General features: G+C 41.9%; 1 protein-coding gene across 1 annotated transcript in view; it reads left to right on the plus strand.

The window, feature by feature from the left end:
• The window catches only part of LOC133343596 (ciliary neurotrophic factor receptor subunit alpha-like), a 28,835-nt gene extending 25,348 nt beyond the window's left edge, over positions 1–3,487 (plus strand). The window contains exons 7-10 of the mRNA XM_061553287.1: positions 410–438; positions 1,154–1,226; positions 1,566–1,686; positions 2,748–3,487. Of these exons, the coding sequence (XP_061409271.1) occupies positions 410–438; positions 1,154–1,226; positions 1,566–1,686; positions 2,748–3,033 (509 nt within the window). The 3' untranslated portion in view covers positions 3,034–3,487. The remainder of the gene's footprint in view (positions 1–409; positions 439–1,153; positions 1,227–1,565; positions 1,687–2,747) is intronic.
• Positions 3,488–27,130: the final 23,643 nt, after the last annotated feature.

Genomic DNA, 27,130 nt, shown 5'->3' on the forward strand with positions numbered 1-27,130 from the left:
TGTATCATTAACTTGATATAGCTGTTGTGTTGCCTCCGAAACGTCGTGATTTTTTATTTTATTTTACTTTTATTAATTGTAATGTTTTACCTACGTGACTTTACCGAAAAAACCTAAGAATATGAATCCTTGCAGTCACGAAAGCTTCAAATCTAGAGTCGATACAATGTTTTAATTGAGAAAAAATACTCCCATCAAATAATTGTCCAAGCTCCCTGTCACGACCTATTGTCCTTGATCAAAATCGAAGGTGCATTTTAAGTACTTGACATCCAAAGTTACCATCATATTATACGATTGTTGAAAATTACATACGTGTTATTTAAATTCACGACATGTATACCACACATTTGTGGGTTACATCTGCAACTTCATGCACTTTAAAATAATGTTTATATTTTTTTTGCAGAAGATGAATCCAAAGTGGACATTCCTAAGGTGAAACGAAATATTAAGTAGTTCTGTGGTTCATTAAAGTTACAAATCTCACCTCCACATCCTCATAATGCTGTTTTCCAATTCCTGGTTGACTTGAAAGTATTTGCAGGTACTGTATGGTCATGTGATCATTAACCACCCTGACCAATACTATTGCTTAAAAAAAAACTTGTAATATGCCAAAGCTTACGACCAATTTTGCCAACATTGCCAACAAACATACACAGTCGTGAGATATTGATTAAAAATCGGCTGTATCAATCTTGAAAGTTCAACAATAATCGTTAAATACACAACTAATGTTGACTGCTGTTCCCGTTAAAGCGTAGAATATAATGAGCGTATTCACAGTATTATGACCATAGTGTTTCTGACAAAAAATACAACGGTGTAATAAACACACCTGTCAACCCCGTATCAGTGCCCCTAGCTTATTACAGACCAATTCAGACCTTATTGGTCACCCCGTGCCCCTGATTAATCTCAATGTTCATCCTACTAAGTCCCATCGCAATGGAGAAGCACAAACAAAAAGACAAAACACACTTTTGTTGCCCGTATTGAAACGGCTGTACGCCGTATGGACATGAAAACTCAATTTTCCTGTACAAGAATACGGCTAAACCGTATGGGTTGACAGGTATGAATACACCTACTGTGATGTAACAGCTAATGGCATTTCTTCTTTTAATCCAGTTTTGTTTTATATGTACAGAAATTTAACGATGCGGCAAGCACAACAATTTATATAGAGAGCTCAGTGGAGTCTGAGCCGACACAATATCCAGGTAGGAAAGCGCAAACTTGTTCTAACCGTGCGCATACAAACATGATAAGCGTTTTACTTCTGAAATCAATATGGTACAGTGCTCGTCTCTATGCACAGCTCTGAGCCAATTGCGGAAATTACACATTACTATGGCAGTGATCAGTCTGTAAGAGTATGACCACTGCTGACTTCTCACAATGATATTTCCCACCAAGGGTGGTATAAAAGATGATGGCTATGAATCGTATGAATTGTTATTTTTAAGTTATTACCATAAATGACTGTTCGTGTATTCTGGTTAAACAAATGTGATGTTTGTGACGTTGAGCAATTACACGTGCTTGAATTTATTTCTCAGATGCTCTGAAAAAAGTCTATCTGCATGGTGGGACAAGCATGATAAGCTTATTTTGTATTGTTCTGTGTTCAGCCTGCCTTGCTCTGGCCACATTAACTGTCACTGCCTTCGTGTACTTAAAGTGAGTACATTTCAAGATGTATCATTGGTGTATAAATTATTGTATTTGTGTTCATAATTGACGCACACATGGTACTCAAAAAGTGTAATTAATAATTATTTTTTGGGTTCATCTTCTTGGTTCTTTCGGTAAAGTCACGTAGAAGGGAAGTAATAAAATAATAAAAATAAAACATAATAAAATAAAATAATTCTCACGACGTTTCGGCTACAACAAGCAGCCGTCTTCAGGTGAAGAATGAGACACTACCAAGCTAGGAGCTTATATATAAGCTGCGTTGGAGGTGGAAGAGCACCTTAACAAAAAGAATGTGCAGGCGCTCTTCCACCTCCAACGCAGCTTATATATAAGTTCCTAGCTTGGTAGTGTCTCATTCTTCACCTGAAGACGGCTGCTTGCGTTGTAGCCGAAACGTCGTGAGAATTATTTTATTTTATTATGTTTTATTTTTATTATTTTATTACTTCCCTTCTACGTGACTTTACCGAAAGAACCAAGAAGATGAATCCCTGCAGTCACGAAAGCTTTAAATCGAAATTAATTTTTTGGGTTGTTGAAAAGCAGGTAAAAATATTCACAATTATATTCTTGTACATTTGTAAAACAATATATAGATACTATACCATTAAAGTTGGACTTCAATTCCAGCACAATTCACCTGATCAAGCTGATTGTAATCACCAGCCCAACGTCAAAAATTGTAAACGTTGCCGAGTTTGCTCTTCAACACACCGGTGTGCTGAACTAGTAACTAACTGTCGTGTGTTTTGTTTACATGACAAACCTTACTAGATGACTGTGTCAGGCGGTGGTGGGTTCACGACACATTTATCTTGACGCGATTTAACCCCAAAATAACTTTTATCATGAACATTTAATTCATGTATTACATGTTTACTGCTTGGTTAATGTACACGACATTGCACGTTCCGTTTGTAAGCACAACTAATTGCAAGGCTATATTCACGTGCCAAATTCAGTGTGCGCGATTTATTCACTTGCACTGTATGTACGTACGATAGTGGTGTTGATCAACCTTCCGTATCATTGTATATCCACAGAAAGAGGCGAAAAGAAGATACGAGACATCAGGATGCCGTGGCAAGACAGGAATTGGAGCCCTTAGCTGCTCCTGTTATTTTGATGAATGGGGACATGACCAGCACCGATCCCATCCACGATACACCTCCCCAGGATGATGTCACTCGCATAAATTTAGACGAATCCAATCCCTTCCTGCAGGTCTTTGGAGAACCAAGACTTCCCATCAACAACAACGTGATAAACTCCGAATACTTTTACAAACGTATGAAAACGTCTTTTTTATTCCAAGAAACACAGGTTTAGGATCGGACTTAAACAAGAACTGATTGCCAGTTTGGATAATTTGCTTTGCATGCATGTATGTTGCACTTATTTTGGACGGTACGTAGCCAACCGTGCCAAACGGAGGTGCTTAATAGCAATGCAGTCAAATCTGGTGTTGTAGTCGGTCATTGTACACCACTATGTTTTTATCCAGTTACAATGACTTTTCCAGTACTGTATTTAAAAATGTAACATTTTTTTGGCGTTTTGGTCATGGTCCAATCTTGGTCTCATTATATGAGCCTTTGCCAGAATGCAGCGTGACAATCGATCTGTTAAGTCACGTGACAGGGTGTCGATTTGTTTGGGACAGCCCGTGTGTTAAACAAGCACAATCCTGTATTCTAAATGGTACCGATGTTTCAGATCAACTTTGATGACTGTATGTTACATGTTCAAATGTTGACTTGTTTCCAATTTCAATTAAAACTAATGTCTTGACGCACTCGAGCTGCATGATATGTGGTTATTTCTATTGCGTTTAAATAAAAATAAAATATGCACATGTATAATGCGTATTCCATCTTAGGATCCCAATGTGCAATGCATAGAAAGCAGGAAACAAAAACATAACCAGGGAAACTGACCAAACTGAAGAGGGAAGGCCACTTTAAAGAGATCGGTTATCAAAGTAGACTTAAATAACTCTACCGACTCTGATTTCCTGATTTCAAGTGGCAAGGCATTCTATAGCTTGGATGCTATGCTAACAAAAGCCCGATCATGTCGCTCAGTGCAGAAAACGTGGTTAAAGTATTAGCTCACAGTTATAAGCTATATTGTGAGATACTTCAGAGTTCCGAGGCAAGATGATGTAAAACCACAGCTGCTACAAGTATCGGGCTCACATATTTTCACTTTTAAAAAATCATTTTGCCCGTCGATCACGATTGCACAGAATTGTAAAGTGATTCTTGTTCCACCAAAAGCATCTCTGGGTGCACCCCCTATGAACCATGGGTAGCTGCTAATGAAGAGCACGGATGTAGCCACGGCGTTCACGTTCACCGCAACATCTGAAGGATGTGAAGATTCAAGCAGCTCTATGCCGAGATGCTCTCATCGTTACGGGACCTGCTGCCTTTGCGTCTGCTCAGCACTGAGGTCTAACGGGTGCACAGACAATTAACCTCTCCTTCACAGGCAGAATGGAGCAACACAGTATGCCTGGCAACCAGATGCTCTATCGTAAAATGTATTGTCTAGGTATGACGTTAGTCGTCATTTTTTTTAATGCAGTGTTCTCTCGCGATATTTTTTGGTTAAAACGTTTCCAGCTGAAAATGTAAATGTTTTAAACAACTGCAAAAAAATGCTTGCACCTCAACCTTACATATAACATGCTAAAACTGTGTTTAAATATGACATACAAGAAATGGAAAGTACTCAACTCCACTTCGAGTCCTGAAACAGAAGTGAAATCTTCTTGGTTCTTTCGGTAAAGTCACGTAGAAGGGAAGTAATAAAATAATAAAAATAAAACATAATAAAATAAAATCCACATTGCTTGAACAGGAACCAGTCCTTAACTTGGGCAAACTTCGTTTCACTCCCCACAAAATTGTTGAGTAATGACCGGGATTTTCACTCAAGACACCTGGCCAGATCATGTTTTATAAATGGATTACGGAGGAATGTGAGTCGCTTTTAGTACGATCCCTAATTTGTGGATTCCTACCTTCAACAGCAAGTAGGTTTGCCTTTCCGTCAAGAGTTTGAGTGAACGTCTTTCAAATGCGTGCGGGTTTGTGGCATATGATCGCTTGCAACAATATTAAGTAAAGACGATCAGCAACCTATTCAAACATAATTGGCAATAGCAGATGACAGTTGCAAAACAAAATATTAAACATAACTTTGACATCAATTTTACATTTTTAAGTACAGTATTTATAAAACATGCTACTATTTCTTGTTTGACCAACAATGTGCTTTTTAGTCAAAAAAACGTGAACAACACGGTCTAAAGGGAACTAGATAGATGCATAGTACATTAGTTGTTTATTTAAGAGTAATATTTGCATGTCCATGGTTCTTTTTTCACGTAATGCCCTCTCTATGTATACCCTCAGTTGGAGAAAACGGTAATGTATTATATTTGCTTTCCATTTCGTGGCATTATAAAGTGTTGATTCACGTAATCATAGTTATGCATCTTGGTTTCATATGCATACAGACTACCATACACGTGTATGTGCCTTGTATTTACTGTATATATGTACGAGGTACGATATGTCAATGTGAATTTAATGTGGTTGAACAATCGGAATATTTGTTGTCCATCCTAAACCTTCCCAAAATGCAGTGTTTTTCCCCATAGATATATCTTAGCATTGCATTGTTGTATAAGTATGGGGTTTGCATATATTAGGGGCATTTATAAGATATGTAGTCATTAAATTATTAAACTCAATATGGAACAAACAATATGGAACAAACATGATCATTATAAGATGGAAAAAATAATTCAAGGGGGGTTTGCATTAAAGAGATGAGGCTTGCAATTAGGACATATTTTGATCATTTTTACCGAAACAGTATATGTCAAAAAATATTGCCTTGAAATCATTGCTTTTCAGGGATCTTGTGATTCTGTATTATGTTAGCCCATTGTTATACTACGAGGAATGTTAAAACATGTTTTTCTGATAGATCCAAAAAGGTTTCACAAATAATATTACCTTCAATGTAGAGCTCAGTCTATGTGCACAGTAACTGCCCGCACGTACTTTTAATACTCTAACCACCATTAAATAGTGATATTGCTATGGCAATATCACTATTCGAGTTGTTAATCTGAAATAATAATAATAATGTATATTAAGCACCTGAGGACGACTGCTTGCGTTGTGGCCGAAACGTCGTGAGAACTATTTTATTATGTTTTATTTTTATTATTTTATTATTTCCCTTCTACGTGACTTTACCGATAGAACCAAGAAGATGAATCACACAACAGTTAACATTTACAAGTGGCCGAATGTGGAAGTGAACATGTTGTTCTCTGCAGGTGGTCTCACAGTCTGTTTCCTTTGGGAGGAAGCATACGAACTGCGCCACAATCTGCCGGGGCCTGACTGACCGTTCGATCGAAGTCGACTTCTCAACTTCCTCTTTAACGTTCAGCTCAGCAGACTAATAACAATAAATAGAAAATGCTGCACTCACCCACGTGGTCACGGTGAGACCGCTTTTATTCAGCAGTTGATGGACAAAGCTGTTTATTTGTTGTATTATGTTTTTAGAAATAGTACCAATACGTGTTTTCAAAATGTGAAATATTTACATGTGAGGTGACAAATGAAAATAAATAAATTGCTAATGACAATAAAGTTATTTTTGAGATGAAGACCTCTATCCTAACTTTCACAAGTAAAGTATGAACAATGCTTGCTCGCAAAGAACATAGACATCAGCTTGCAACTTTTTACCGGTGGCATGCCATTGGAAGGGGAGGAGAATCAATGCCATAATGTATGAAAAAAGGGAATTGGAAAGGGAAGAAAGAAGATCATTAAATGAGTTGAAAAGGATGGAAAAGTAACATAAAAACTGGACCAAAGCATCAGGAAAAATCGGGATAGGGAGGAAGAGGCTCCCTCCATAAGAGTCCTGACGAAGTGTTTGTTTTCATAGGGGGTGGAGAGAGGGGAGGGATTCAGAGTGGGAGTGGCCACACAGAAGGTCACATGATTTGCGGGAGGCTTGAGTTGATTCAGCTATACAGGTGTAATAAAGGACGTTGACAACACATAGCTTGGTCTCCGTCTCTGTCTTTGTTCTTGTTATGCCGCTCACACTCCACCGGACCCGACCGTGGATTGGCTGTTCCACTGGTGCGCCCCGCGCTCTCTTTCCGTCAGTTGCACTCCCGCACACCTTTGGCTGACGGTGTGCTTGGAGCCGTCTCCAGCAGCCACGTGGCCGATGGCGCTGGAGACCTTCCACGACTCGACGTGGTCCCGCTTCGAGTCTATGCCAACTGCTTGACAGACAACCATCACAGTTTTACCATGTCTAGTGGTGGTCTCCCTGTTACAGGTTGAGTCACAAACAGCACCTCTCCATAACAAAGGCTCAGCCTTTGTTATGCAGTCTATTCTTAGTCTTAAGCCTCACCTTACCATATTAATAAAAGTATGCGGCCCTTGCTCCACCACCTCCTCCAACCATTATATAAACGGAGTGGTGGCTTCTGCAATCTCTCATTTACTTGATACAGCTGTCGTGGCTGTGACGGTATCACCTGAAGACGGAAGCTTGTGTTGCCTCCGAAACGTCGTGATTTTTTATTTTATTTTACTTTTTAATGTTTTTTACCTACGTGACTTTACCGAAAAAAACCTAAAAATATGCCTCGAGCCTATTCCGGATCCCCTTTATATTCCCCTCTCTCGTCATCCCGTCTCCACCTTCCACCACGCCCTTTCCGAACCTTCTAGATCACGCCCTTCACTTAGCGCCCCCCCGGCTCCACCCCGAGGCTCCGCCCCTGATCATCCGGGCATCCGATTGGACCGGAGGTGGGCGGCGGACCTCCCCATACGCCCACCTTACTGGGCCCCGCCCCCAATACTCCGGGCCGTCCGATTGGCCCAGAGCTGAGTGGCGAAACCTCGCTTATGCTCGCATTACACAGGGACTCCACTACTTACGAATATTCGACTTACAAACTTTCAGAGATGCGAACAAATCTGTCCGTATGTCCAGTTGCCTGTTCGGACTGAGAGTCGTAAGTTCAACCGCCGCGCAATAGATGGCGGTGGTGGCATCTACATCGGCAGAGCATGAAGAATCAGTAACATTTACATCTCCAGGAGAGTATGCAACTATTAAAGCCATTCCCCGTACAACATGTTTGGAATCGACAGGAGTAAAGTTGGATTTACGAACAAATCGACTTACAAACAGACCCCTGGAACCTAACTTGTTCGTACAATATGGATATATGAAGGTATGCTTTCCAACAATCTCAGAATCCTCTACTTAAAATAAAGAAACCGTCACTTGAAAATAGTGCATTGTTCACGACTGTGTTGCAAATTATTTTAATTAAATCCCAGCCTGCCTGTCTTGATATGGATTATCCTTCTTGAGACAATGTATGTTGAGTTTGACTGGCAGATCAGGATCAGGCATGAGCTGTGGATCAATCAAGTTCAAATCGGTGTGAAGTTAATCTTAATCACGAGATTCATCTAATAAGGAGAAGAAATAACCCGTGTTACTCAAATCAATATGACACGTGGCATTTGGACCTGGAGACTGACAAATTAATACGTGACAAAATCAGCAAAGAGCAGAAAGAAGCGTGGGGGAGTTTAATTGCTGGATTACAACGAGAGCCAGGAAGAGCAACACACGAATAGGAGAACACGTTCTTGACATATCGACTGTTAATGACGACAAGGGAGCTTGGGGCAGGATGCCCTGCCTTTACGGATAGTGGTCATGGTCAATACGAACAACAGAGTGGCAGCCAAAAAGGAGGAAACACACCCGCAGAGAACTTCAACCACAGAGATTGAGCCATGAGCTCAGCTCGTGCGCGTGGAGCCGTGTGGAATTGTGCCATCGTACGAGTGTGAACGATAGTCGTGGCTTGGGAAGATCTTCCATCCATCTGTGGATTGATCACGACTGATGATGAGACATTTAAAAAAACTGCTCTATTTTTTTAAGTAAAAGAACTCGAGAAACTTTCCTTTGATCTAAAATGGAATTTGTTTCTCATTTACAGACTGTGCTGGTGTCCTGTACTCTGATTGACACCTTGCTTTAATAGGATCTTGATTCTAATTGTCTGCAATTGGATGGAATTCGTCAGTTGTAATTTATTTAAACTTAAAATGCATACACGTCCTTGAACACCTACGTATTCAACAACATATGTTTTAAAACATGGCCGTGTTTACATTCTATCGATTTTCGAAATATATTTTGTTCAAACTAATGCCACATTGAAATAATAAGGGCATTTTAACTTTTGTTCAACCACAATGTCACCTGTTTCATGGTAAGATTTGAGTACACATTTTGTGAAACAGTACTGTCTGGTCTGTAAGAGCATGTGTCTACATATATAAATACAGTTGAGTGTAAAGCAGCAGTTTAAAATTAAATATTTGCCACAAGCCGTGTCGGTACTCAAAATAAAAAAAACGGACAGCATTACCCTCACAACCGCAACTTTTCCCCAGTATCAATGTCAAAACGTTAGGTGTTTTTTTTTCTTTCAACAGAGCCTCTCGCGATATATTCGCATAATTTCTCGATGCGATAGAGGCATTTGGGGAAAAGTCTGGAAACTCCACGCCCATAGAATTTTTTTGGGGAGCAGCTACTCTGGAACAAGTCTAAAAGTGGAGGGGAAAAACACCGATTCTGCTTTCGCGAAAGTGAACGTTGCAACTCAAACTCTTGAGCCGGTGGTGGAAACTGGATATTCCTTTGGTCGTAACCAGTTTCTCCACAACACAGCTACTGCCGACTTCCCTATGCTGTGTTGTTCCATTCATCTATTCCGGATGGATGGTGAACTGATGAATATTAGTGCCAGATAGTCACATTTCGTCACTTTCGCTGCTAATAAAAACGCGCAACCGTTTCACAAGTTATAAAACGCTTAACCTTTGAAATGTGATACTTTGTACAGATTAACATCAGGCTTCTCAGAAGATGTGGCGAAGATAAGGCTACATTGCACATGTCTAACTGTACTCCGAATACAAGATTTAGGATTTGTAATTGTTTACACAAGCATCGTATTTGCCTACGCAGATTGTATGCACGCTGTCAACACATTGGTTAGTATGCCTACACTTGGTCTGCTCGAGAATGTATGTTTTAATGCTCTTCTAAACATCCTGGATTGATATTTGCTTGGTGTTATATTCTTGAGGCGTGTTCAACAGTGAAGTCCCAAGTGAAGGAAGCCACTTGAGGAATCACGCCACCCCGTGGTTATTGCAGTCATTATCCATTTCTCAGTTAAACACAATGTCTTTTCTTGGATTACTGTCTTTTCTTGGATTTTCTGTTTGCACTCAGTCACATATTCACTTTAAGATTTTTTTTGTTCATGTTTTTGTTTTTTGTTTGTTGCGGTTGCACCCGATTCAAGAGCCGAATGGCTCACAGGGCTATACCTAATAAATGGACTTGAACTTGATGTTCTGCCGTAAATTCCATCTGATGGGCAACTCTTACGGATGCGATTTAAAAAAAAAAACTAAATTTAGACACGATGCAACATGGCATACAATGTACGTAGAGTTGCATTACATTGATCCCACCAAAAATGCTTAATGAGATACATTGATGGGAATTGATTAACACTTCGTTTTTGGCTGAGGTCACGTACTGGAGCGATCCGACCGAATACACGGCACGTGCCGTGGTCATCAGTGGCGGCTCGTGACATCCCCACGAGGCGAGGCTGTTGTGGGCGACCTCTAAAAGTTCTACTTAAGAAAAACCCCGTCGTGTTATTGACCATCCCGTGAAAGTGATACAACTCTGTCTCATCTACCGACGGTAGGCATTGATGAACAATGCGAAACAAAACAGCAAAGCACTCAAATGCTGTCCCCGTGACCCTCAAGTCCACACGACACACCACCTTTGACGCTGCCAAAAGCCTCAAGAACAACAACAGATCAGCTGACACGCATCAGCAAATCGTTTCAAATTGTATATTACTCCTCCTCCTGGTTACACCAGCCCACAGGGGATTATTGTGTCCGTCGTGCAGGGAGGAGCTGGGTGGGGAGGGTGGGGCTGGGTGGGGAGGGGCTTGGTGGGGAGGGGCTGGGTGGGGAAGGGAGGGTGGGGAGGGGCTGGGTGGGGGGTGGGGAGGGGCTGGGGAGGGGCTGGGTGGGGGGTGGGGAGGGGAGGGGCTGGGTGGGGGGTGGGGAGGGGCTGGGTGGGGAGGGGAGGGTGGGGAGGGGCTGGGTGAGGAGGGTGAAGCTTGGTGGGGAAGGGAGGGTGGGGAGGGGCTGGGTGGGGAGGGGCTGGTCACCCCGTGGTGCCCTTATAAAACTCAACGTTTAACCTACTCACGCCGGCTTGTGCCCGCCCTCACAGTCGGGCATATTTGCGGAATACACCACGCCGCCGTTGACCCTGGCTATTGACCGAGCAACCCAACGTTCCTACCAGCTCCCTCCGCAGCAGGAATGTGTTTAGGAGTGACTCCACAGTGTTCGTTGCTAATTCTTCGTTTTCTGTAACCACTGCCATCGCCACTGCTGTTGTGTCCTCCTAGAGCGTGCAGGTCGTGGACATTGCGATATTTGCACGGTGCAACCTCGCGTCGTGACATCGTCCGTCTCATTGCAGCCACGGGCGCCTTTTTCACCGCCCCTGAATGGGTCTCAAACGGCGCGGCTACAATGCTCGAAGCTCATCGCAACGAACGAAGGGGACATCTCTCACTCGGAGGACGCCTTCACAGCCGCTCCCTGACCTCTCCGAGGCACCCATCAGACTTTGTTGTTGTTGCAGCGGTTTTAACATGAACAACTTAAAATGGCATCTTCATTAGGAAATTCACCTTCTTGGTTTCTTTCGGTAAAGTCACGTAGAAGGGAAATAATAACATAATAAAAATAAAACATAATAAAATAATTCTCACGACGTTTCGGCCACAACGCAAGCAGCCGTCCTCAGGTGAAGAACAGGTCTGTCGGAAAGACAGACCTGTTCTTCACCTGTCGAAAAAACATACCTGTTCTTCACCTGAGGACGGCTGCTTGCGTTGTGGCCGAAACGTCGTGAGAATTATTTTATTATGTTTGATTTTTATTATTTTATTATTTCCCTTCTACGTGACTTTACCGAAAGAACCAAGAAGATGAATCCCTGCAGTCACGAAAGCTTTAAATCGAAATTTAGGAAATTCACGTTTACATTTTTACCTGTATATTTTTAAACACAACAAAAAATTCATAGGAAAGTATTTTTTAGTAGAAAGATCATTTCTCATCTCCAGCTGCTTGATGGAGCGGCGCCCCAACGCCCCTAGTGGCCGTGATTCTAAAAACTTGTCCAGGGAAAGCCTCACCGAGCTTTCCAGAAGGTCCTGCATTGGCAAACTTGACCAATTTGGTTCATGAGTGATTGGCATGTGGTGAGGAAATGCGTTTGACGTAACTTTCATCTCTTTGTCGACCCGCTGCTGAGTGGAGGGCACTCAGCACCTGCATCTCAGCACCTTGGCAAGCTGTCGTAGTTACACACACAACAATTAACCAGGCTCACTCCGGATTGGCCTCTAAATCTGACAAGATCGGTGCACTCAGGGTGATTTGGGTGTACAGGGTGGTCCCGATTCTCTTGAACTTATTTTAGTTTTTAAGTAAGGTTTATTTAAAACATAAATGAATATGCAAAGTCAAAAAAATGTGAGGGATTGAGTGAGTGGAAGTCACAATAAATTATTTACTATTTTATTTTAACCAGGTAAACCCCACACATCTGGACTACCCTGTAGGCTCAATTTGGTCTAATGTATATCAACTTGTAAGTGTATAATATCTGCAGGTATTCGAGTGAAATCACTTCAAGTGCATACATTGCTATGACCACGTTGATGGTTGGCGAAATGTGCATAAACGCATTCTAAATGTGCAATGTCTGCAATGTGGTAAAACGCAGCAAGTACTGTGTTTTCCAAAATAATTTAGCAAATCAAGTAGCTGCAGGAGGCTGTTGGTGCTCCAGAATGGACATACAAATGTTGGAAGATATAAGCGACAAATGTTGCGTTGGCTTACGCTGAATGGTTCTATCCCGAGACACTGTGTTGGTAAACAGGGGAGGAGAGTGGGAGTCCACCGTTCAATCTGTAATGGGACGTCATGGGAACTCCGCTGACATCTTCGCAACCCCATTTAGCCACCCACTGCGAATGTCGGATAGGTCTTGCACATCCTTTTTTTACGTACATGCAAACATATGCCGCTAAAGACATTTTATAATTGTTGCGAAGGAAGCCTTTTTATATTTTGGCAAAATAAAAGGAATTTTTTTACAACAACAAAAAGTATGAATGAAGTGAAAAAAGGCAAGTAGGTTTTGAAGTGTAGTTCTTACATTCATCTGGTGAATTATTAAGCTTAAAATAACCATTCAAACTACAAAGTTGAACATTTAAGTCACTTTTCGATTTAAAGCTTTCGTGACTGCAGGGATTCATCTTCTTGGTTCTTTCGGTAAAGTCACGTAAAAGGGAAGCAACAAAACAACAAAAATAAAATACAATTAAACAATTCTCACGACGCCTCGGCCACAACGCAAGCAGCCGTCCAGGTGAAGAAACAGGTCTGTCGAGACAGACAAACAGGTCTGTCGAGACAGACCTGTTTCTTATTTTTGTTGTTTTGTTGCTTCCCTTCTACGTGACTTTACTGAAAGAACCAAGAAGATTTAAGTCACTTGCAGAAGAAGCGGCGATGTACTTTTGGGGGCTTACTCCCTGCAGAGAAATTAAATGTAATCACTTTCATGCACACCACCGCCATCTTCAAACACATGAAACCATTACATCTACACGATTAAAATTCATTTAAAAAAAAACATCGCAAAGATGTTCAGCCGAGTATATAGGGACAACATTAGAGCGGGTGCGTGCACATTGTGCTTCCAATTAGCCCGTGACGATGGTTCAAGTTGGCATGCACCCTGTGTATGGGGAGGGCAATAAACGAGTTTGGCAAGCAGGGCTACCTACACTATGGGGGTGGGGGGCGAAAGGGGGGATAATTGCCCCGAGGCCTCACACAACAAAGGATGCCACAACGGGATTGGTGTTTGTTTTTGTATTGGTCACTAATGAATGAGTGGGTCGGCCACACGTGGCATTCTGCCCCGGGGGCTCCAACCCCCAGGATCTTCATCTGGGCATGGCTGCTCAGGCTGAAGCTATTGAGCAACCTGACACAGGCGCCCTGTTTACACGCGATGGCATTTGCAGCTGGAAAAAAATAACAAGTCACGTCTTTATACTGGTAGGAACCTCCTGGTTACACCAACCCATAGGGGATTATTGTGTCCGTCGTGCAGGGATGGGCTGGGTGGGGAGGGAGGGGCTGGGTGGTGAGGGGCTGGGTGGGGAGGGGAGGGTGGGGAGGGGCTGGTGGGGAGGGTGGGGAGGGGCTGGGTGGGGAGGGTGGGGCTGAGTGGGGAGGGGCTGGTCACCCCGTGGTGCCCTTATAAAACTGAACGTTTAACCTACTCACGCCGGCTTGTGCCCGCCCTCAAAGTCAGGCATATTTGCGGAATACACCACGCCGCCGTGGACCCTGGCCATTGACCGAGAAACCCAATGTTCCTACCAGCTCCCTCCGCAGGAATGTGTTTTTGTGGGCAAAATGACGATGAAATGATTCATTGAATAAAATAAATTAGTGCTCTCGTGATATGCATCGTCAAATTGTCCTCAGCAGCAACAATGGCAGCAGGATAATAGCACCAGTACCAGCAATACCAGAAAAATATTATTATTATCATCAGTTGGAATCCTAATAATCAATAATAATCCTTATATTCATTGGAAATTATTCAATTGATACATTTTGCGCTTTCCATGATCATTTCTGGGTGACTCCTTCTTTCTGAGAAAAACCCCATATAATGGAGAACAATCACAAGGTGAAAACTACGAGGTTTACAGATCCATTTGTGGATAACAAGATTGTGGATAAACTATTTAGCTGTGTAAATAAACACTGTATAAATGGTTATCTTTATATATATGTTAAAATATAAAGCGGATTAAATGTCGAAACAGGACCAAGCATCTGAGAATTCATTTATGTAAGCATGTAATTATGTATTAGTTCTTTTGTTTTTACACGCCTTCAAACACTATAATTGGAAGTTGAGTTTTCTTTACACATTCATCGCTGAACTAGAGATGCCACTCGGTTAAGCCCAAATATACTCAAAATGTCCCCACCAATATATTGCTATAAAATAGATTTCTGTTTATATGATTGTGGTTATGGTTGTACTTTATAAATCCCTAATCTCTGCCATTACATGCAATGAAACAAGAAAAGGTAAAAAAAACAGAACAATGTAATACAATACACTATTAGACATTATTATAGAAAAAAAAATCCATCCTATGTGTAAGTGAATGTTTTAATGTTTTAGGCAAGAAATGGCAGGAAATAATTTTTCGAATTTAGATTTTTTTTCTCGGGGGGGGGGACCCCCTCACCCCCTTGAAGATTTTTAGTCCCCCCCCCCCCCAATGTTGACTCCATGGCTACGGCCTTGGTTAAGCCTACAAATTTCCACCATATCTCTGTATAAACTCTTCTTGGGATTAAATATTTCCCTTTATGGGCTCTGATTTTAAGGCTGCGAGCAGTGAAATAGTCACAAGTTTTGGCCCATGTTTTTCTCCATCCATTACTTTTTTTATCGAGGAGATGGCATCTATCGTTTTTTAAAAGTTGTGTGCAAGTATAGACTCTAATCTGCTTTCCAAGAGATTATAGTCCGTGCATGGGTCGCTGCTCTTAACCATTTTAAAAATGAGAATCACTCAAGGGCAGAGGTTGCCACACGTGGGCACCCCGGGTGAAGAAGAGTGAATATCTGGTCTGCCATGTTTAAAACGGACAAGTCCAAGAAATGCCAACGTGTAACAATTTCTAGATTTGAAGCTTTCGTGACTGCAAGGATTCATACTCTTTGGGGTTTTCAGTAAAGTCACGTACAGTGAGGGAAAAAAGTATTTGATCCCCTGTTGATTTTGTACGTTTGCCCACTGACAAAGAAATAATCAGTCGACATTTTTAATGGTAGGTTTATTTGAACAGTGAGAGACAGAATAACAACAACAAAATCCAGAAAAACGCATGTCAAAAATGTTAGGCATTTATTTGCATTTAATGAGGGAAATAAGTATTTGACCCCTCTGCAAAGCATGACTTAGTACTTGGTGGCAAAACCCTTGTTGGCAATCACAGAGGTCAGACGTTTCTTGTAGTTGGCCACCAGGTTTGCACACATCTCAGGAGGGATTTTGTCCCACTCCTCTTTGCAGATCTTCTCCAAGTCATTAAGGTTTCGAGGCTGACGTTTGTCAACTCGAACCTTCAGCTCCCTCCACAGATTTTCTATGGGATTAAGGTCTGGAGACTGGCTAGGCCACTCCAGGACTTTAATGTGCTTCTTCTTGAGCCACTCCTTTGTTGCCTTGGCCGTGTGTTTTGGGTCATTGTCATGCTGGAATACCAATCCACGACCCATTTTCAATGCCATGGCTGAGGGAAGGAGGTTCTCACCCAAGATTTGACGGTACATGGCCCCGTCCATCGTCCCTTTGATGCGGTGAAGTTATCCTGTCTCCTTAGCAGAAAAACACCCCCAAAGCATAATGTTTCTACCTCCATGTTTGACGGTTGGGATGGTGTTCTTGGGGTCATAGGCAGCATTCCTCCTCCTCCAAACACAGCGAGTTGAGTTGATGCCAAAGAGCTTCATTTTGGTCTCATCTGACCACAACACTTTCACCCAGTTGTCCTCTGAATCATTCAGATGTTCATTGGCAAACTTCAGACGTGCCTGTATATGCGCTTTCTTGAGCAGGGGGACCTTGCGGGCGCTGCAGGATTTCAGTCCTTCACGGCGTAGTGTGTAACCAATTGTTTTCTTGGTGACTATGGTCCCAGCTGCCTTGAGATCATTGACAAGATCCTCCCGTGTAGTTCTGGGCTGATTCCTCAACGTTCTCATGATCATTGCAACTCCACGAGGTGAGATCTTGCATGGAGCCCCAGGCCAAGGGAGATTGACAGTTCTTTTGTGTTTCTTCCATTTGCAAATAATCACACCAACTGTTTTCACCTTCTCACCAAGCTGCTTGGCGATGGTCTTGTAGCCCATTCCAGCCTTGTGTAGGCCTACAATCGTGTCCCTGACATCCTTGGAGAACTCTTTGGTCTTGGCCATGGTGGAGAGTTTGGAATCTGATTGATTGATCGCTTCTGTGAACAGGTGTCTTTTATACAGGTAACACGCTGAGATTAGGAGCACTCCCTTTAAGAGTGTGCTCCTAATCTCAGCTCTTTACCTATATAAAAGACAACTGGGGAGCCAGAAATCTTTCTGATTGAGAGGGGGTCAAATACTTATTTCCCTCATTAAAATGCAAATCAATTTATAACATTTTTGACATGCGTTTTTCGGGATTTTTTTGTTGTTATTCTGTCTCTCACTGTTCAAATAAACCTCCCATTAAAATTATAGACTGATAATTTCTTTGTCAGTGGGCAAACGTACAAAATCAGCAGGGGATCAAATACTTTTTTCCCTCACTGTAGGTAAAAACGAATTAGCTCTCTTCACTTACTACAGTGATTTTGGCTGTAACGGTTCCACCTGAAGACGGAAGCTTGTGTTGCCTCCGAAACGTCGTGATTTAATTGAGTTGTTTTCATTATTATTATTTTTTATCTACGTGACTTTACCGAAAAAAACAAAGAGTATGTGTAACAATTTACCATAGAAAACAAACAAACTTGTACTTGTTAAAACACATTTGCTGTCATTGTCATGCAACAACATTTTAAAGAGATGCACGTTTCACGTACGCGGGTATAAATAACTCCACTGAATAGAATTTAAGTTTTAGTTACGGTTGGCGTTCGTTACAGAGCATCCATTCTCACGTAACCTTTTTTGCTTCAGAGACTTTCAAGGGACATTATTAATAACGGCTATCACTATGCAAATGATCCGTTAAATGCGATCCGTCTTGTTAGATGTCCCAAGGCCATAATATTATAACATGGTTGAAATCGCTTGGTGGAAACACACGCCAGTCAGGACCTGTACCCCAGAATGATCGTGTTGCAGCACAACAGGCGAAACGATCAAAAGGGAAGACTTTGCTCAACGTTCCATGCACGAATACGTCGCAAGGATTCAACACAAAACGAATCAGAAGCCACACCTGTTCCACAATGTCTGGCTGGCTCGCTTGCTGCGTGATATGCTGCACTGAACATCGAGTATAAATCCACGCGTGCGACCAACCTGCCCCTTTCACGTTCTGCTACGACGCTTGCCACGCTTGACCAGCAGAGGTCCCACCGCGTTTAAAAAAATGTCTCTTTTATTATAAAGAGGTCGCAACCGGGTACCCGATACCCGGCTACCCGTACCCGGCTACCCGTACCCGGCCGGGTACGGGTAGCCGTTTGCGACCCTGGTGTGGCTGGGTCCGGGTAAGGAATCAAAACCAGTTTGCGACCTCTGTTTTTATATCATGTCCCCATTGGGACGAGGCAATGCAGCCCGTCGCATGCATCCCGGTGGTGTAGACAGTGCCGGATGAAGCTAGTGCGGGGACTGTAGCATATTTTCTAAAGGTGCCTAAATAAGAAAAAAAAAGCACGTAAATATTATAACACACATTTTTTACTTGCGTATCAAAGTAATTTTCTTTTTTCATTTTTTATACAGCCAGATAATACGACAAATCGCTAACCTTAAACACCCAGTCGTTCATAAAAGTTGAAGGCAGTATAGTACTATAGTCATAGAGCAAGTGCGGAATCACTGAACCAGAATTGATAGCTTGAAAGCATTTAGCGCGGGGCCCTTGAAAGTGCGGTGCCCGTAGCATGTGTCGCTACTTGTGCTACTGGGATAATCCGGCACTGGGCGTTGAGGAAGCGTTTTGATCATGATACGAAGTAAATTTAAGCTTTCCGTCAATTAATTGTGGGATCATAGCCTCCCAATGAATGTCATGTCACACTGGTCAGTTTGGGGTTGTTCGTAGTTGGGGGGGGGGGGGGGTATGGGGGAGTGCAGAACAGTTCCGATTTCACTCACCGCTGATGTAAGCCGGGGCCCACAAATCCAAATAAAACCCAGGCTCGCTGGTTTCATCGAGCAGTGCACACACTCTTGTGCCGAATGGCGGAGTCAAGATTTTCAGGTAGAGGGGGGGGGCAACCCCTCCAGCAATGAACAAGTATAACCCGTAAAAACAAAGTTTTTCACTATAAATCCTTTATATGCATGGCGGCTAGAGTCCTCTCGTCCTCTGGCTTGAGATGGCTGCTACCTATGGGTCAGATGATTGCATGGCACCATTAAGCAATTGGTAATTAAATATAATATTTTTATCCTAAAAAGTGTAAAATTTTGGAAAAAAAATTTCACGAAAATAAATTGTCACGCACAACGAGTCTGTGTGGAAAATATCAGCTCGATTGGATCATGGTAAGTGGGTTAAAAAACGACCGAAAGATTTGCACGGTCGTAAGCAAGCAAGTGAACTTAATATAAAGGATTTAAAAATGATAGGAGTTGTTAGTAAGTAAGGACTTGCCCCTTGCGTTTGATTCGACGCGTGTGCGTCGCCGATGCAGCCGTACAACCGCTTATTCCTTCTCGCGCGACGTAGTTCCTTTCACTCGATCGCGTTCTATCGAATTTGCATCCGCGTTATGTCAAATGTGTTCCCCAATATATTAATTGCGTTCTATCCAATTGGCGTCATGAAAACAACACCGAGCGTTGTAGGATAACAAGCTCTTTTAGACACCGCTGTTCGCAATCAATCGGTGAAGTCGGCGAATTGCACTTAATGTCACTTCTACTGAATGACAATCTGTCACTTTATTTTTCACTATTTGCATTACTGCCGCGGTAAAAAATGTAAAATGTAGGTTCATTCGCAAGGTTGTAACCCTCGCACAAGTATGCGCAGTTTTGTTTAATAATTTTATTATTTTATTATTTCCCTTCTACGTGACTTTACCGAAAGAACCAATAATATGCGCAGTAATGCATCCATATCATTCGGTTCTGAATAGAGACATTTAATCAGGACGAGTAAATCGATCAATCCGTTCTCATTGGCGGCAGGAAAAAAGAGTAGCATCCACATTGTGCGAGCAGAGTGAAGGTTTAAACAAAAGTATTTACATCCCACTAAAATGATTACGAACACGAAAATAGACACACAATGAGCTTCGGTGGTGTGTGCAAAGATATTCTCACGACTACCATTCTACAACGACCCCTACCGCTCACTTTGCTCTGCTACGTTTATTTATTTTTATTCTTAGGTTTTTTCAGTAAAGTCACGTAGGTAAAACATTAAAATTAATAAAAGTAAAATAAAATAAAAATCACGACGTTTCGGAGGCAACACAAGTCTCCGTCATCAGGTGGGACCGTCACAGCCAGATTTTCTGCATCAAGAGAGGCAAGGATTCAAGATGTAACCCCTTAAATGCAAGTTGAGGGGTTAGGAGAGGGGGGGGGCTACTTTTAATAATTGTAATGTTTTACCTACGTGACTTTACCGGAAAAAACTAAGAATATGAATCCTTGCAGTCACGAAAGCTTCAAATGTAGAATTTATTTATTTTGGGGAGGGGGGGGTCGATTGTATTCTCAGTTGAGCTCACAATGTGCGCCTGCTACGCAGCGCGGTGGTGAAACAGAGGAGGAGGAAACATTTTCGGTGGTGAAACAGAGGAGAGAAAGACGGCTGCTTGTGTTGCCTCTGAAATGTCGTGATTTAATTTAGTTGTTTTTCATTTATTATATTTTTTACCTACGTGACTTTACCGAAAAAAACAAAGAGTATTAAGAGTATAGAGGAGAGGAGGCCAGCTTTTCGGTGATGAAAGAGCGGCGGCGGAGGAGGCCAGCTTTTCGGTGATGAAACAGGGGCGGAGGAGGCCAGCTTTTCGGTGGTGGACTTCGCAAAGCCGAAAGCTGAGCAACACATTCTTTCGAGGCCATCCAGCCACCGCCACATGAATAAACAAAGTCCATAGATCCCTCCTCCTCCTCCTCCACCAAATCCGAATAGAGCTAAAAAAACCTCGCGAGTTCACACGACTGCCTGAAGCGGCACGTTTGATTCACACGTCTCTTTCGATGCGCACCTCTTAAGATCAAAAATGTAAAGGCGTTCTCGAGGGGGGTTGAATGATCTCCGTCCGTTTTCTCACAACGACAACGCAGTTGTGGCTGTTTTATATGGGGCCCGTAACAGGACTCAACAAATGCTGTTCTGTTCTGTGTAGCATCGCTGTGTGTGCCTCACTTAAGTCATTGCCCGCCATTGATCCAAGCTATGGAGGGGCAAGAACAAAAGAGAAATATGAAATGCGTTTTATTAGTTTGGAATGAAAAGAACAGCATGAGCCCATTCATCATGTACCTGTATTCCCAATTATCTGTACTTCATTAAAAATAGATATTTTCTCGTGTTGCCAAGTGTCAAATTTCAGTCCCACAGTGAAAACAAAACAAAGATCATCCGTGTAGCCTTAACATACTTTTCGGGCAAGTCCTGTTCGCGAATAGCACCTAGGAAGGCTGGAGCAGCAAACAACGCGATGGGTTTGGTGAGCGAACGATGTTTACACGCCGCACATCGAATCCCTTGCAAAAGCGATTCAAGTTATTTGGCGTTGATGCTGCGTTGGCAGTGGTCACGCAAGTACAATACAATTAACATAAGCACTGAGCACATTCGTCAATAACACTTCCTTCATAGCGTATGACGTTACGTTGCCCATAATGCAACGTATCGTACGTGGTTTATTTTATTGACATGTGTCGAGTGTTCTTTTTGGTAAACATAAGCGATGTTGCACGTGATTCTGTTCATTCTTTACCTTTTGGACCAAGATAATAGGGCTGCGAGTCACGAAATATTTCTAGTAATTTCAATGAATGATTGCGATCTTACCAATAAGCAGGTGGTGCAGAGTTTGAAAGCGACCACTTACACGCCTCCGGCCAAGGCCGTAGCCATGGAGTCAAATCTTCCAGGGTGTCTGGGGGTCCCAACCCAGAAAAATATCTCAATTTGAAAACGGATTTCCTGCCTAAAATATTTTAAAATTCACTAACGCATGGGATGTACTTTTCATTTATTTTTTACAATAATGTATAATAGTGTATTGTATTACATTGCTCTGTTTTAACTTTTTTACCATTTCTTTTTTCATTGTATGTAATGTTTGAGATTATGGATTAATAAAGTACAACCATTACCACAATCATATAAACAGCAATATATGCATTGATTTACATGAAGACAAGTCCAGATATTGTGGCCAAGGTTTAGCAAATTGTTGTTTTTATTTACATAGCATAGAAATTATTTTTATAGCAATATATTGGGAGGGACATTTTGAGCATATTTGAATATTAGGGGGATGTGTCCCCCCCCCAATGTATATTCTAATTATGGCCTTGCCTCCGGCAATAAAATCAGCATCGCATCAAACGCGCATGACATCTTTAGAAGAAACACTAATGTAAAGCTGAGGGCTCACATTGAGGAACAAATGAAAAGGCATGTAAATATGTGCATGTGTTTGTCACGTCACACCAAAGAGATCAGCATTCGCTTAAGTAAATACGGCAGGCACTCCTTGGAAGCGTGCAAAACGTGGCATTGCACGCTGCTTTGCCATCAACTTACATTACAAAGAGGCGTTCAAGCAGGTAGACCCGTTGTTAGCTCGGACATATACTATTTATAAGACAGGTGCCCTGAGCATATCTGTCAAACTGATCACATCTGATAGCTAATATTGTCTTCGGTTTGCTAAGAGCTTCACGTGAAATGCATAAACAACAGGACACCCAAATGAATGTGTAGCACTAATTATCCGAACCAGTCACCCTAACTGTGACAACATTTACAAAAGAGCACACGCGGACACCATATCGCTAAGGGTGCTGCGAATTTAACAAAACACATCCCAAGATGAAATGCTAGAAGTGGATTCAATTATACAAGTATGGTTTGAGACGCGCATTTAAACAAAACAACTGACACTTTTTTATTTTACCAGGTCAGGCTTAAAAAAATATATTTAATTACCAATTGCTTAATGGTGGCAGGCAATCATCTGACCCATAGGTGGCAGCCATCTCAAGCCAGAGGACGAGAGGACTCTAGCCGCCACGCATATAAAGGATTTATAGTGAAAAACTTTGTTTTAACGGGTTAATTTTTTAGAAGCGACCTATCACAAATGATAGCTCAACGAAGGTGGCTTATCACGTGGCAATGTATCGCAGCCAAAAACTCCAAATGCACGTTTCTGAATGTGAAGGTAAAAACCTGAGGAACCGAAGGAAGATCCACGCGACCACGTGGAGAGAGACACGCACACTCCAAATACTATACAGGCAGCGTCAGGGTCAGGATCGGGATCGCACCCACGACCTCCTGCATACCAGGCGAGGGAGTAAACACCTCGCCACCGTGACGCCCTGATAGCGCCCTATGAGTAAGGTCCTGTAAAGACCAAACCGTGTGGAAAGCTAGCGGCATATGAGCCGCGTACAAGTTGTTTGGTGATATGCGGTTAAAATGTTTGCGCAAAGAGGCACCATAGTTTGTGATGTTTTGGTGGCAGGCTGAGAGGCTGTGTATGGGCACCTATTGGCCCGTCGATTTTTTTTGGACATTCTCTTGCGAGACAAAACAGTGAGTCTATATGTGCCCGATATATATAGATGTTTTACCCACATTTCTCATACCAAATGTCCACCCCCGCCCCCACCCCGTGACGTTAAATTTCTTTTTTTTATAAAAGACCAAGCAGTGTTCAAGTATAATTAATTATTTTGGCAAACCAACAACAGCTGCATAAACACAACCAGTGCAATGTAAATGTATATAGCTACATTTACGCCTTTCGTGTAAAATTTTTTAAAGCACGGGGCTTTTTTTAAATCCGAAACAATGCAGCTATGAGTATTTGCCATTTCATATTATAGTTTGACATACATTCGAGTAAATGTGTTATCCAGCATTGGGTCTCAAAATGCACCTAAAATACAAATGCATCTGTATACCGTGCATGCATAACGTGCCGTGAAGCAGAAAGTTGAACCATCTGGCTTAGAAACACAGCATCACTAATATGTGATATAATTATAAAAAAATATATGTAGATACGTAGAAATTAATTTAAGAAGAGGAGTTAAAATTATTCGTGTTTATAAATGAAATGCTCATTGCCTTTTCGAGGGTGCTGTAATATATAACCAACTGCTGAAGATCTACGATGATGTTAAAGAACAGTGATAGGTGAGAGTCCAAGTATATGAAATCAAGAGACTTTTGTGTGAGCTTTATGTGCCGAGTACCCAAATGCTAACTTCCTCACCTGGTATGCAGGAGGTCGTGGGTTCGATCCCAACCCTGACGCCTGATGTATATTTGGAGTTTGCATGTTCTCTCTCTCTCACTCCGTGATTGTGTGGGTCCTCCGGTTTTTCCTTCCACATTTAGAAAGGTGCGTTCAGAGTATTTGGCTGCGATTAATTTCCACGCGATAAGCCACTTTGTCGAGCGATCATTTGTGGCCAGGTCGCTTCAGAAAAAGAGCTACATAAATTCGATTTAAAGCTTTCGTGACTGCAGGGATTCATCTTCTTGGTTCTTTCGGTAAAGTCACGTAGAAGGGAAATAATAAAATAATAAAAATAAAACATAATAAAATATTATATATATATAATAATATAATATATTTTATTATGTTTTATTTTTATTATTTTATTATAATAAAATAATAAAAATAAAACAATTAAATAATAAAAATAAAGCTAAATAATATAATAATATATAGTATTATGTTTTATTTTATTATTTTATTATTTCCCTTCAAACAATAACAATACTGCAGCAATGTCAACAACAACAGATAACATTTGCTACGAAGCGGCAGTGAAATCACAAAGGCGCTTGTGCCGTGCCACGTGCACTTCGAGGCTCTGTGCAGTGTCGTGGGGGACCTCGGCAGCAGGGGGTCATGGGACAGACCCAGGTGATATGGGATCGCTGACTGAGATGACGGTGGTGCATGCAATACAACTCTCGGTTGATGGGTTTCTCATCTGTCTGTGCATAAGCTGCGTGCGATCCCCATCGTTTTACACGTTTTCTCCAGGCTCTCAAGTTTCCCTCCTCCAGATGTGAAACGCCAAATCTGCCGACGTAAAAAACAAGAGTCGTGAGACCCAGTAAGCCACCCCCCCCCCCCCATGATTATTTATCATTATCAACAACACCATAGCCATTATCTATCCACTGCTAGATGAAGGCCTCCTCCAGCTGTCGCCATCCCAGGTCTTGTGATAACGATTCTACTAGCTCCTGCACGTGAGCTGATTTCATTGCTCCATCTCTATGTGGTGGGCATCACCTCGAGCGCGTCCCCTCCCTTGGGGTGACTTCTTCATCGTTAGTCTCAGGTCATCCATCATCATCATCCCTGCCGGTGATGTGTCCTACCCAAGCCCACTTGCTTTTCTTAACGGCCACTGCGATGTCTCTACCTTGTGCGCGAGTTTCTTCGTCTCTCCCGGTGCGACTTCAAGGATGCTCCTCACACACGATTCGTTGAGCACTTCTCAACTTCCATTCTTGACCAATGTCCACGTTTCCGTACCATGTCATGGCAGGTGACATGCACCGAATACACATCTTATATAGGCACATTTTGGCGTGTTGCTTTTCATGATCAAGTACCGTTTTCCAAAAGTAACCCCATTCACTCTCACCCACCTATTTATTTAATCTTTTTAATTCGGCTCAATCTTTAAAATACATTGAACCATTCAGATTTGCTGATGGCATGGTCATGTTGATGGACGGTCACGCTGTCAGTCCCACACGGGAGGTCAGAACCCTTAGTGTTTTGTTTGACCAGTCATTATCCTTTGAGGCACATATATCTATGGTGGTAAAAATGTCCTTTTTTCACCTAAGCAATATTGCCAGAATGCATCGCTTCGTGTCACCTGCTGATTTGGAGAGACTGGTCCATGCTTTTGTGTTGTCCCGACTCAATTACTGCAACGCCTCACTGGTTGGGATTCCGAGCAAAGTACAGAGCAGACTCCAGCTTGTTCAGAATGCATCTGCTAGTGCCTAGACGTTCACCATTCCGTGAACACATTACACCAGTCTTCGTATCCCTTCATTGGCTACTGGTCAAATTCCGAGTGGATTTTAAGATACTGCTATTAACCTATAAGGCTTTGAAGGGGATCACCCCACATTACTTGCAGGAACTAATACATTTATATATTCCATCAAGGTCCTCGAGATATTCTGAACTACAACTGCTCAGCACTCCCAGGTCTAGGTGGCGTTCTTTTGATAATTGGGCTTTTGTTAACGTGGCACCCAAGCTATGGAACGCCTGGTCACTTGAAATCAAGAAATCAGAGTCGGTAGATATATTTAAGTCTGCTTTAAAACCCCCATCTCTTTAAAGTGATCCTTCCCTCTTTAGTTTGGTCGGTTGCCCCTGGTTCTGTTTGTGTTTCCTGCATTGTGCATTGAAATCATCTAGGATGGAATGCGTATTATACATTTGAATTATTATACTGATCAAAATGTTATTCAGAAATTATCGTGGAACTTAATAAAATATGCAAATATTGGCTCAGGATAAAGTATGAATAGAACAACATTTATGTCTATTTTCTATAAACAAATAAAGATATCTTGTGTAGGGAGATAACTGTAAAAAAAAACACACCAGAGGGTATATGTACTATTAGGCAATTCATATTAGGCATTTGTTAAAGACCGGCCTAAATGATCATGAATACTCTATTATTAAATCTCATTTATTATTCTGCCTTGAGAACACAAATCCAGATTGCGAGAGAAATACAATTTTAATCCTAATTATTTTGTTAAAACTGGCACTTCATCAACATAAATTGTAAATGCGCCATGCTGCTTCACGCAGATGCTGGTTTAGCTCCGAGTTGAGCCTGCCAAATTAAATGTTATGCACTTTTTTTTTAATGGATCTTAGACAAGATCGAAAATGTAACTACTTTATTGCCGGGAAGTGTAGATTATGCAGTGGATCATTAAAACTCGTGAATTTCACGGGATGTCTATTTATTATTAAAAGGGCCCTCTTACTGATTCACTTTCAACACACAGTATATATGGGAATATGGGAAAATTCCAGGAGCATGTGCTGATTGTTCTAGCCATCAGTTCATCGTTGTTTTCATAAACCGCGAACCC

Source organism: Lethenteron reissneri, chromosome 18 (genome assembly GCF_015708825.2).
Source record: "Lethenteron reissneri isolate LAM-NWPU_2019-01 chromosome 18, ASM1570882v1, whole genome shotgun sequence".
NCBI classification, from domain to species: Eukaryota; Metazoa; Chordata; class Hyperoartia; order Petromyzontiformes; family Petromyzontidae; genus Lethenteron; species Lethenteron reissneri.